The 13,488-nt window shown below is 47.5% G+C and overlaps 1 protein-coding gene across 5 annotated transcripts in view; it reads right to left on the bottom strand.

Annotated features, from left to right (window-relative positions):
• The window catches only part of UNC5B (unc-5 netrin receptor B), a 153,788-nt gene that overhangs the window by 12,589 nt on the left and 127,711 nt on the right, over positions 1–13,488 (bottom strand). For 3 of the 5 annotated variants that reach the window (XM_045025152.1, XM_045025156.1, XM_045025155.1), the window contains exons 5-9: positions 10,716–10,896; positions 9,501–9,668; positions 8,642–8,806; positions 4,041–4,073; positions 1,146–1,340 (exon numbers count right to left, since the gene is read on the bottom strand). In XM_045025152.1, the coding sequence (XP_044881087.1) occupies positions 1,146–1,340; positions 4,041–4,073; positions 8,642–8,806; positions 9,501–9,668; positions 10,716–10,896 (742 nt within the window). The remainder of the gene's footprint in view (positions 1–1,145; positions 1,341–4,040; positions 4,074–8,641; positions 8,807–9,500; positions 9,669–10,715; positions 10,897–13,488) is intronic. The other 2 variants (XM_045025153.1, XM_045025154.1) reach the window with 2 other exon arrangements.

Consider the following 13,488-nt stretch of genomic DNA (forward strand, 5'->3'; position numbering starts at 1 on the left):
CTGTGCATGCCGTGGCTCTGCACAGCTCCTGGAATCAGCGGCGTGTCTCCCTCCCCCCCCCCCCCAGTTCCTACATGTAGGGGCAGCCAGGGGGCTCCACACACTGCCCCCACCCCAAGCACTGCCCCCGCAGCTCCCATTGGAACCACGTCCAATGGGAGCTGCAGGGGCAGCACCTGCGGATGGGGCAGCGCGCTGAGCTGCCTGGCTGCGCTTCCGTGTAGGAGCTGGAGGGGGGACATGCTGCTGCTTCTGAGAGCTGCTTGAGGTAAGCGCCACCTGGAGCCTGTACCCCTGACCCCTTCCCGCACCCCGACCCCCTCCCCTGATCCCCCTCCAGCTCTCTGAACCCCTTGATCCCAGCCCAGAGCACCCTCCTGCACCCCAAACCCTCATCTCCAGTCCTACCTCAGAGCCTGTATCCTCACCCAGAGCCCTCACCCCCCTGCACCCCAACACCCTGCCCCAGCCCAGAACCCCCTTCCACAACCTGAACTCCTCATTTCTGGCCGCACCCCAGAGCCCGCACCCCCAGACAGAGCCCTCACCCCGTCCCGCACTCCAACCCCTAATTTCTTGAGCATTCATGGCCCACCGTACAATTTCCATACCCAGATGTGGCCCTTGGGCCAAAAAGTTTGACCACCCCGTGCTAGATTGATAAGCACGAAGCCTGAAGTCCTCTGTTTGCCCACAGAGCTGGTACAGTGCAGGAAGTGGAAATGCAAGCTTCCCTGCAGTGCCCTGTGGGGTAATTTGGTCTCTGGAAGTCACTACAGAGAAAGTGCCAATTCATTTCAGTTGCAGTGGTGGCTTTGGTGAAGCAGGAAGTTGAACCTCTTTTGTTTTCTGAAGCACACACACAAAACAAACTTCTGTATGCAAAGGGTTCTGGCATCATGGATTCTTTAGTACTGGAGAGCTGACTGTGGTTCTCTCACACAGGAAGGAAATGGAAAGATGAGAACTTCAACTCACCTCTCCCACTTGGATAATAAATGAACTCCTGTCAATGTGGCCTATTCTTCCCGAGTCTGAGCCCCTTTATTTTGGTTTCACCTTCCTCCCTCAGCCGCCTTCCTCTGGGGGATCAAAGATACTGCTGGACATGATATAAAGGAGCAGGCCAGCTGATTTCTTCTTACCGTGCCTGGAGGTCTTGAAGTTGACTGGGTGAAAGCCTCCAGTCAGAGCAGCTGAGGAGTCTGTGATGTCAGTGTCGAAATCCCGGCAGCTGCGCCGGTACACAACCACTCCGATGGCCATCAGGATGACGACGAAAACAAAGATGGCCACAACCAGGCCGGCATACAGGGCCACATCCCCCGTGGTTTCCAACACTAGGAGAGAGAAATGAAAAAAGGGAAACTAAGGAAACAGGGGCTTTGCACGAATCTGCCATCAGAACTGTGCCACCCACAGCTGGATCCCTGCATGATCAACCCACTGTCTTTGCACAAAAGACACCACTACTTCTAGGATTAACCCAAGCTTTTGGCAAATGCTGGGAGGGGGAGCGGGGGAGGCTGGGCTAGCACAACAAGGTAACAAATGGATTCAAAGTGCAGTCCAAAAGTGAGAGCAACATGTTGAATATACATATCTGTATCCCCAAAATCAAGAGTCACAGAGTGTGTGTGTGTGTATATAGACACAGAGACACACCCACACCCAGTGTGACTCTTGATCTTTAGGAGAAGGAAGAAATCTGCCTTGAAAGAAGATACGCATGTACATGGAAGAGATGGCAATGAGCTAATAGGATAGTGCATGGAGAGATGCCATAGAGCGATCACTGGGCATTCTTCTGTCTGCTCCCATCTCAAACCAGTAGATGTGTCAGCTCAGAGAAGGAAAGGACCAACTGCTCCAGAATGGCTGCTCTGGTGATTTGGTCAGCTGCTGCTGCAGGGACACCTAAGCCAATATGTGTCACGTTAGCCTGGGAATGTCCAATGGTAGGATTGAGGAAGCTTGAACCAGGCCCATGAATCTCTGCCTCTGTCACTGACTGCTGTTAAAATCCCTGACTCCCTTCCTTTCATTCTTCAATAGCAAATTAACACCTATTTTATCCAGGGTATTTTCTCCTTTGATTTCAAATGAGCTCTGATTACACCACTCTGCCAAGGGACGGAATTCTAACTCCTCAAGGATCCTGCAGCATCAATGTCTTGCCTCCAGAATATTTTAGTGTCAAAGACAGAATCTGCACCCACCATTGACTGGTGTCAAGTGCGTGGAGTCAGGCCATATTAGAGAATCAGATGCTGTTGTTTCTGAGACATACACATGTGTCTTATCTGAACATTGCCTCCAAGAAAATTACTCCAGACACATCAAACAGCTTGGCCTGAACACTCATGCTCTTTATTTTACCCCCTTTTCTTTTCTTTTCTTTTCTTTTCTCCTTTCCTGATTTCCAGGTGCTCTCGGATTATGTTTAGTTTAGCTTCATGGTTTCTAACCTGTACAGGGCCAGGGTCAGGTATATGGATCAGAACCAAGGCCTGTTTGTTATGATTATTTTTATTTCTGTGTGTGTGTGTGTGTGTGTGTGTGTGTGTGTGTGTGTGTGTGTGTGTGTGTGTGTGTGTGTGTCCGTCCCCTCAGGGGAATTCCTTTTGCAGGGGTAGGAGTATCACAGAAACATTCCAATTTGATGGTAGGGGAATAGCTGGAAACTTACACTCACAAAGAACCTGAAAGGCCCAAAGTGTTTCCCAACTGAAAAATGTTCATGGAACACAAGTATTTCAGAGCTATTGTGTACTCCAAAACTCTTCTAAACTGGGGGAAGAATCCAATTTTTAAAGTGTTCTTCTTTACATGTGTTAAATTCACTGTCTTCAAGAAATGTTGATCCATGTTTTATGTTCTGCACCTTTCGAAGGCAGTGTTGCCAAAGCTCATGATTTCATCATTGGTCTCATTATAATTATTGTTTCCTTAAAGCCCCAGCTCCTGGAGTCAAGTGGATATGTGATGATTTCATCCTTCATTCTTAAAGAAAAAATAAGTTTCTAGCTCTTGTGGCTGCGGAAAAAACTTCAAAATGTGACCCAGTGCACCCTAAAGGTTCAGAAAGCAGAAAGCAAATAACAAGAACACCAAATCTATTATTTTTACATGAGCTCATGATTTTAAAGCAAGTATCATCATTTTTAGTGAGCTTGACTCATGATTTTTGAACATTTGTGATTGGCAATACTGAGAAGGAGCACACACTATCAAACCTTATAACACTGACATGACTGGGGATGTAGTGGCACAAGAGGGAAGAAAATAAAACAGCCACATTAGTTTCTGTTCTACTGAAATCCTGGGAGAGAAAAACCATTGGTCATATGGAAAAAGACAAAACTGGCAAGGAAAGAAGTTTGCAGTGTTGTTGTTGTCGTGTTGGCCCCAAGGATACGAGACAGACAAGGTAGGTGAGGGAATATCTTTTACTGGACCAACTTCTGTTGGTGGAGGGTAAAACTTTTGAGCTACACAGAACACTTCCTCGGAAAAGAAGTGTTAGTTCCTAAGTTGCTCTGGATGCATTAATAACAACAGGGCTAGGAAACGAACAAACTGCTGGCACTGGTTTTAATTCAGGGCAGGGGAATCAAAGCACTTGTTCTGAAGCAAAACAAATCAAACCAAAAATTCCAACTTTTTTTATATGTATACAAACAAATTCTGTTCTCATTCATTTTGGAATAACTTCATGGACTTTGGTTACTTTGGATATATTCTGTTGTAACTGAGAATAAAGTTTAGCCCGTGTAAATAGAGAAACTGATGCATAGAATATAGGTTAAATTTAGGTCTCTCAAGCATGATGGAGTAACTGTCCCTTTAACATCTGCTAACCCTTTGTGGTGTATTTCAGCTCTCTCCTCCCTTGCTCACTGGAGGAACTCCATAGAGAAGCCCTTGGAGATGGAGCTTTCTAGTTCCAGGCTGACACCAGAGGTGCCAATGACCAAACAAAAGAAAAAACAAAGTAATGTATCACAATGAAATAAAGTGGCCATGAAATGAGGACTTACAGTGACTTTTGGGTTCGGTTAGAACTCTTTTATCTGTTAGGAAAAACAAAGTTAAAAACAAAAGGTGAAAATGATGATGGTGATGATGCTAATGGAAGGAAACAAACACAGTCATCAGCCCCAGCACACCAAGGGGAAGGGTCCCCTGAGACATAAAAAACAGCGAATGGTTTCGAGAGAACAAGGAGCCTTAGGCTCTGTGGAGCTCTGTGAAGCCATGCAGAAGCCTTGCCCGTGTGGTAGTTTTAGGGAAGCAGGCTTGTGACCACTTTCCCACCCTGCAAGCCTGGCTGGCCTTGCTGCCCATCCACAGGGGCCTAAGCTGCACAACCAGAATGGCAAATTTTGATCTACATTTCCAATAAGCTGCAGGAAACTGAGAGCACAATGACCCCTTCCCATTAAATCATTTACTTCAAAGGGACAAGTGGGGAGACAGCTTCCCAAGCCGCTCCACCCTCTGCTCACCTGAGGTTTTAGGGGAGCAGAATCTGCTTCTCTTCTGCCCAGCTTCCTGGTCTGACAATGAAATTCATTCACCTCCCAAGGGGTTCAACAGACAAAGCCCCAGGCACTTCAGGCTCCAATGACACAGTGGTGCCCAGTTCTCAGGGCCAGCCTCTGCCTCTTTTAGGTGTGGTGGAGAGTGAGAGGGGTTTTCCTAGGCTCAGTCGAGCCCTGAGAAAGCCCCACTGAATTTCAGTGCTATTTTAATGAGTCCAGTGCAGCAGGGAGAACCATTGTTCCATTAAAACCAGTGGTTCCTACCCATTGGTCGTTCTTTTAGCTGGCACTCCCTTGTGATGGACTGAAAGATGTGTGCCCCCGTTCTCTGCCCATCTCCCCACTTACTAGCGCAGTTATGCCACCTCTCCTTCTCCCTCCATTCCTCCTCTTCTCTCCCATCTCCGTTCTCTCTCTCATCCCACTTTCTTCCTCTGTTTGCTTTCTACTCTAGTTCTTCTGCTTGTTCCCTTGGGTTGTTTTTTATTCCCAGTGTACCCCTTTCTCTCACTCATCAGATGGCTACACGTTCCTGGCAGCACAGAGGAGCCTCCATGTGAACTTTCAGGGCTTCGTTGAATACTGTGTGTGCAGGAGAGAGAAGCTTGGTTGCCAGGCTACTGTCTGAGCCTGTACACGTAAGCTTGTCTCATGGAATCTGCATTAGGGACCACCAAAGGAGCGTATGGGAGGGGGGAGCAACTTGCAGGACATTTGCAATGGGAAGGATTTGGGTTCTTGAAACCTCTCCCCCACACATACACACCCTCCCGCTTCGCTTCTCTCCCTCCCTCCCCTTCCACACTGGTCTTGTGCCCACCACTCGGGCTGGAAATCAGTGGTTGAAACATAAAAGCATTGTCCTGTTACATGTTAGGCTTTGTCAAAATTATCCTGTGTCTGGTTTGCTGATTATCAAAGCTATTAGCCTTATGTAATAATAGCTTTCTCCCTCCTGGCCCATCCTCTCATTTAACTCCAGCTTGGACTGAAGCCTTGAGATATAAGATGGGCCAGCACAACAGTTTCAACGGCTGTGGACGGCAATGGCCACTATCACGCTGGCCCTGTGTCAGGAGAAAGGGCTTTGTTCAGACCCAAGGTTGGCAAATAATCGGACAAATTTACATGGGAACCCACTAGATACTTTTCCTTCATGTGTGGACTGTCCAAGTCTGATCCAGGATGGAAGCCCCTTTGTAAGGTCACTCCTTTGGTTTTGGTCTAAAGCATGAAGTCCTCAGCATGGGAACAATTATTTGTAGCCGTTGATATAAAACAACCCTCCCCACTCCTTTCCACACCCTGCAGGTTCACTGCTGCAGGAAGCCCCTGTCTCAATACTCCACTATTTCCTTTTTCTCTGTGAGGCGCTTTCCGCCTGCTAAGTGTTAACAGCCAGCACCAGGTTGGCACCACACGTAGCTTGATTCTGCCTGCGAGCTGGACCCGACCTCTGCTGTCACGATGCCTTAATTTTCCCAACCATGAGCTTCTACCAGGCCCAGAAGGCACTGGCTTGCAAGATGTTTCTTTGAAACCAATTCTGTGGTTCAACCCGCCCCCCCCTCCTCCTCGCTCACTGCCAACATGGATCGACATGGTGAGTTTATTTAAGATGACATGAAGGCAGTCATACAGCGAGGAAGGGGTTATGATGCGCTCCTAACTTATTCTTTAAAGCAGATTACAGCACACGGGGCATTCAGGGTTATACTAAGCAAACGAGCTGCAAGGCACCAGGGCAGATATTGCTATAGAACAAGCAGGTGGCAGCACTGGCACTATTCCTAGCTGTTAAGCAGACTAAGGAGGACACTTTTATACTCTCTGAAGCAGGTTTTTCTTGTAGCACCGCCCCATGTTTGTAACTGGGATCATTCCATGGCTGCTAGTCAGGAATGACACTAAGGAATGAGGTGAGTCCAAGGAATTTCAAATTAAGGTTAAGGAATTCCACCTGGATTGCCCCATGAAATGTATCACACTCCTTTCCACTCAGACCTAGAATAGGGTTGGAATTTCAGAATATTTACTAGATCTATTTAGATCCTAAATGAGGAACGGGAAATATCCAAGCCCTTCTCCACCCCATCTGAATTCTAGAGGAGAAGGTTTAAAGCAGAGATGTTTTAAAGACTTCAGGTTTTTGGCTTTACGCCACGCTCCGGGACATAGACTTTATAATAACAATTGATTTAAAGAAAAAAACAAAACAATAATTAAAATCTTTTCTTTAGGCCATAAATAAAATGAGTTTGCTGGGTCTCATCAGGACACAAACATTGCACAGAGCCTGATCCAGTACTGAGCACATGCAACCTTAATGAAGTTCGAAGAGAGATGCGGATGCTCAGCACTCTGCACTTTGTGGGACTGGATCAGCGTTGGGAGTGGGTGACAATTTCTGCTAGAGCAAGAGGCACGTTCAGGATGGGAACACCCTGGAGGTATGCCACGACTTGTCACGTCAGTGAAGTACAGTGATCAGAGGCGAAATAAGCCTCTCATCACTGCCGAATGGTCCCCTTTTCTGTGGCACTAAATGGAACTTTCCTCCCGTGGGGAGTCAAGCTGCATATTCAACCCTCCCCAGGCCTGCAGTTGACAGGCAGCACTCAGTCTGTTCAGGAGAGGCCTGTGTTTAAACACTTGTACCTCAAGAGGTGGTGTGTGGGCGTGCAGAGTGGAAAAATACACAGAGGAGTCACTGGGGAAATTTAGGACTATAACTACCCCTGAAGAGGCATATTTAAAAGAAGTGGTTGGCCCTCTGTTCCCCTCCCTTCATCCCTCCTACCACAGTTTCCTTTCCTCTGGCAACATACATGGAGCACACATGCTTTTTTAAAGGTTAATGGACTTGGTAGTAATGAAAATAGATCATGCATGGACCAGGAACCTGCTGTGCACATTCACTCTCTTTGGTGCAGCCAGTGACCTCCACCCTGCCCTGGCAAGGTCACCTGGGCCAGGGATGACAAACATTTTGCTTTCTTTTAGCAGCTCATTCCTAGGTCCTTCCATAGCAGGGAGCACACTGCCAAGTGTTCTGAATAATAATGCGTACCATGAGCTTTAGGGTGTCAACTAGATTTGAAGCCAGGTGCCACAGATAAGAGGCTGGTGCTTCACCCAGTGACCCATGCAGTCAACTTCCATCAACCTTTTGGAGCAGTAATCAATTGCCCGCCCTAAAAATGTCTAACCTTCAGGTTTGCAAGTAGTCTAGCAAGGCTCCGACTGGGCTAAGAGGGGGCTGTGCCAGAATTCTACGCTAGCATCGCCGACAGGTGGGGAGTCCAGTAATGGTGCTTAAGAATATATCCCACATCCACCTAAATGGGCATGAATAAACTTTATTTCCTATAGTTAAAGGGCTTTGTGCATCTTGCTGTCACTGCCTCTCCAAGTCAGCTGTGTGCTGTACATCACTGCAAACAGAATCCATTCCAGATCGGCTTGGATATCCAGTCTGGAATTTCCCTGTGGTTGTCTGATGTAAAAAGCTTATGAAGTCGACAATACTGTCAGACAGGCTGACAGCAATCCTGGTCTATAATGTCACTTGCAGTAAGAGGAGCTCTAAAGTGGGTTTGGGTTTCTGGGGCCACTTGGAATGAGCTGTGGGGGCAATCCCTGGGAAGAGATGATCTTGAGCTGGAATTCTGTGCCCGCTCGGAATGGGAGACCAGGTATAGTGCCTGCTGCCTAGACCAGTGGTTCTCAAATTTTTCTACTGGTAACTCCTTTCAATAGCAAGCCTCTGAGTGCAACCCCACCCCCCACCCCCATATAAATTAAAACCACTTTTTTGTATATTTAACACCATTATAAATGCTGGAGGCAAAGTGGAGCTTGAGGTGGAGGTTGACAGCTTGAGACCCCCCCCCCCACCATGTAATAACCTCGCGACCCCCTGAGGGGTCCCGATCCCCAGTTTGAGAACTCCTGGCCTAGACAAAGGCAGAACAAACCCTTCAGCTTGCAATGCCTTCCCTTTTAATAAAACCCTTTTAGCATGGTTTTTTTTTTCCTGGTTATCCCTTTCCTCCCTCTCCCTCCCTCCTATGCTGTCCCCACACTGGCTCACTCACTTTGCATGCACAGTCCATCGGTGCAGTTTTTGGAGTCCAGCAACACTCCGCTGCAGTCCTTGCCTCCATTTTTCGGGGATGGGGCAGTGCATTCCCGGCTCCTCCAGTGGGTGCACTCCGTGCTGCAAGCTGACCACTTGCTCCACTCTGTCCAGGCTCCATCTACTGTGTTCCAGGAAAAACACAACCACACACACACACACACAGAGAAAACAATTCATTGAAGGCTTAGAGGAAGGAGCAGAGAGATTAGAATCAGTATTGTATATACAGCAGTCACTTTGCTTCTCTAATCCTAACAGATAACAATCAAAAGAAACCTTAGGATGAGGCAGCTGCTGCACAACCTCTGAATTGGGAGGCTAAACCATTACAGAAATGCATATGTGAATTGGCTTTAGCAGCCCAAACAGCTGAGAACTGGAAGGTCATCTCACTGGTGGCTTGTTCTCTAGATGAAGGGGTTCGGCAGATCATTTGGGAGAAGGGCGATCTAGAAAAAGATCCACCAGCCTAGGTACTTGAGGGAGTCCTTATGGAGGTCCATTGTATGTCAAGCCCAGTCCTGCAGCGGCCTGGGGAATGTAAGGTGCATGGCTGCTCTCACGTCTAGGACCTTCAGTTTTCTCAGCCCACAATGCGAGTTTTCAACAGGGAAAAGTCACTTCATACTAGTTGGAAGGAGGCTGCTCTGAGACACACGCCCCCTGACCTCCTGCAGAGCCCCCTCCACAACACACAGCATTCTCCACAAGCCCCTGGGCAGCGCTAGAAATAGTGCTGAACTGGACAATCCAAAGAGGGGAGCACATGCCCATGATTACAGCTGGCCTCAGGCTCTTGCATGAATTGCCCTTACCTGGGCACATCGTGGTACAGGCGATTTTCTGGAAGGGCTGCCCCTCACAGAAGGAACCACCATTGAGAGGTGCTGGGTTGGTGCAGGTCCGGGTGCGCTTCTGCCAGCCACGGCCACAGCGGTTGTTGCATTGAGACCATTCTGACCAGGTGGACCAGCCACCATTCACTGTGTACAGAGAAGGAAACAGGAACAAACATGCTGCTTAAAAACTCAGAGCCCAGGAGTAACATCATACTCGTGTCCCAGCACCAGTCTAGCCACTTTTGTCCTCTCCCACCCTGGCAGTCACTACAGCCAACAGGGAAAGCTGCTGGTGGAGTGAACATTACAGTTCCATGGACCCACCTGGAGGGGTCACTAAACAAGGTGAGGGCTGTACCTACTCTTTTCCAGCTCCCTAGACTGATCCACACCAGCCAATCACCAGGCTCCTTTAATCTGACACCCCCCCATTCACAACACTCCAACGAATAAAGATGCGCCTTCTAAGTGAGCACCTCCCAACTCCAGCTGCTTGAAAAACCCTGAGCATTTTTTAAATGTTCCTGGTTTCTCACCTCACTGGAGCTGCACTGATTTACCCCAGCTCTGCTGGCCTAGGAGTTTTAACTTCTCTCTTGGAGAGCTTTTCAGTGGGACAGAGCAGAAAACGGCCACTACTTTGCTCCAGAAATTGAATAGAGACAGATTGCTTGGACTTTTATCCTTTCATTTGAGTTCACTGTGGTTCGCACCCTCTGAGTTTTGCTTTGGGTTTCTCATATGTAAAACTCAAAGCAAAACTCAGCCAAATCCAGCATTTCATCTGGTTTCCTTGCAAAACTTGTCTAGGTTTGCTCAAATGATGCAGCCCAGCTTCACTTGAAGCACAATGTATATATTTCAGTGAACCAGCCAGGTTTGTCTCAAAACTAGCAACCAAGCAAGGCTTTTTTTTTTTCTTTTTTTCCCCTAGTTTCAGGTTTGCTTTCAAAAGCCTAAGAATAAACTTTAGTACTGGTATAAGCTGATGGAGCGTCTCCTTCAGCTCAAGATGTCTGTGTTTCTGACACTGAATGGCATGAGTTCTACGCCTCACGTCAGGCATGTGCATTAGCTGATAACTCTGGTACTTCTACAGATAAAGCCACAGATAATCATATTAGGCTCCCCTGGGCTTGTGGACACACACTATGGCTAATCCCTGCTTTCCTAAGAAGAAAGGGTCAGTACCATAGACGATGACAGTAGCTGTGGTGCTCCGGCGCTTGGCCACAATGTTCTTGGCCACACAGGTATAGTTGGCGGTGTCTGAAAGCCTGGCCTGCTTGATTATGAGGTTATGATCTATGGTTATCAGGAAGTTGGTGTCTCGGGTGGTGTCAATAACATCCTCATTCCTCAGCCACTCCACCTAGAAAGGCAGAAAAAAGGAGGAGAAAGGACGGAAGGAAGGAAAGGAAAGACAGAGAAGAATAAAAGAGATGACAGGGTTGGTAAAGTTATTAAAAGAAAACAGAGGAAGGAGAAAAAAACGAGAAAGAGAATCAGAGGCAATTAGATATCATCATGAGAAGGCAAGATTACAGAGTTAAACATCCAGCGCCCATTGTCACTACCAGAAATCGCTTGGCTAAATCTCTGAGAACACCACTCAAAATCCATCATTGCACCCCCAGGAAAAGAAATGATAAATAGCTAGGTGAGTGAGTGAGAAGGTGGCCTCAACCATCCTGCTCATTGCACAGAATGAGAGAAGGGGAAGGTGTACTAAAGAGATGTGAAGCATGCTGGCTCTTTCCTGAGCTACTGTGCTCCCCTAGCACAAAGTGAATGCTGGTCAGTAGGTGCAGGGATGAAGAGACAATTAACATGGGATGTGGCTAATGGGAGTGGGGACACGGGCTAGGAAAGAAACCGGAACGCCATATGGTCCCCACCACAATGCTGGCTTACAAATGGTGTAAGCAGGGTGTAAACCAAATCAGGGTCCAGTTGCTTTAATTATACAGGAAGAACCCTGCACCGGGGTGGTAAGGAAAACTACAGAGTAGAAGGCAATTTGATTGACACACAGAAGGAGACGAGCAGGAATAGGACTCAAAGAAGAGGGGGAAATGGGCTCTGAAGTTGAAGCTAGACAAATTCAGACTGGAAATAAGATCTACATTGTTAACAGTGAGGGTAATTAACCACTGGACCCATTTACCAAGGGTCATGGTGGATTCTCCATCACTGACCATCTTTACATCAAGATTGGATGTTTGCCTAAAAGATCTAATCTAGGAGTTATTTTGAGGAAGTTCTATGGCCTGTGCTATACAGGAGGTCAGACCACATGATCACAATGGTCCCTTCTGCCCTTGGAATCTATGAATCAGAACTAGGAGTGAGCAAGGTATAGCCCTATGAGGCATGATGTCATCATGCAGCTCCTCGGTGAGTCCATTGCTGGGACTGTGCGTTCATGGTGGTCACACTCTGAGCATGAGCTGGCACATCTCCCTGTGCTCAGATGTCCTGCCAATCAGTAGAGGGGAGATGCTCTGTGAGATGCAGCAACCAGGTCCTGCTAACCACAGGTGCCTTTGCTTGCTTTGCCCAGTTGTTGCCCTTAGCTTTGTTTGCTTTAGCATTTGCAGCGCCATGTCTAGGCAGCCGGCCCTCTAGTTGGCTCTTCCCCACACTGTCAGAGTTTGGGGTAATATAGCCTCCTTCGGTGGGGACAACTGAGTGCACACCACATATCCCACTCGGGTTATAGTGTTGCTGATTTGTTTCTGCGGTGCACTAGTGCAGGCTACTTGGGAGGGGTATGTGCAAATTGTGTGTGACGGAGTGTGTGCACGTGTGTGTGTGTGTGTGTGTGTTTTTCTCTGAGAGAATTAGTATATGTAGGAGAGAGCTCAGAGAGTGTTAGTTATTAACTGTTTGTATTACAATAGCACCTAGAGGCTGCAACAAGAAATTGGAACTCCACTGTGCCAGGCACTGTACAAACACATACTCTGGTCCCTGCCCCGAAGGTCTTACAATTTAAGTTGACAAAACAGCGCTGGAGGGAAAAGGTAGGCACAGAGAGATACAGTGACATGCCCATGGCCATACATCAGGTCACTAGCACAGTGATGAAGCCAGCAACCAGGAATAGAACCCAAGTCCCAGGCCAGTGCTCTCCCCACTGAAGAACACTGCCTCTCTAATGTGTGTACGTATGTCTGTGTCAGTCAGTGTGCAGGGGCTTGTTAAAGTACATGCGGGTGGGAAAGAGAAAGAAAAAAAAATTAAGATTTAAAATAACCTTTCCTGGGGCTTTTAGGTGTCGCTTATTTACACATTATCAAAAAAGTTGCAATGGTCAACAAATTCCATACAAGAATGAGGCTTGCGTTGCCTGGAGATATGCTGACAGCATGAGGCATGTGAGTTTTGTTTACCAATCAAAACCAAAAATGGGGGGTTTGTTTACTAATCAAGAACTGTTCTCACCTCCCCTACAAGCTGGGCTGGCACTAGTCTGGTTTGTCCATCTAATTGCTTTTTCTATGAGAGATGACAGGTCAGAAACTTCTCTCACACAGAGCACACTCACGGTGATGCTAATAGTACTGCACTGAATTACTGGAGCACGGAGGAAAGGCGACTGGCCTTGGGGAAAGGTCCTGCCTTGGTAGGAGAATCCATGAACTTTTCTTTCCAGGCCTCACTCGCTCATTTTTACCCATAGCGTTTAAACAAATCATTCTGTGCTTTCTTTTCTTCCCGATCACTCCTGCAAGGGGTTAACGGCAGATGAGCATGTACAGGAGGGAGGCATGGGCTGAACAGGTGTTGAGGTTAAGTGTGTTATTAGATGTCAGAATAACAAATCCACTGCCCAAAATAAACAGTTTTGCTGAATAATGGAAGCTGACGGCCTACATGAGGCCATCCATCATGGCCCCAATCCATCTGCAAAGATGTGCCCAATCTATTTCATATGCTCTCCCTTGCTCCTCGCTGGAAC

The sequence above is a fragment of the Mauremys mutica genome, chromosome 7 (assembly GCF_020497125.1).
Source record: "Mauremys mutica isolate MM-2020 ecotype Southern chromosome 7, ASM2049712v1, whole genome shotgun sequence".
Taxonomy (NCBI): domain Eukaryota; kingdom Metazoa; phylum Chordata; order Testudines; family Geoemydidae; genus Mauremys; species Mauremys mutica.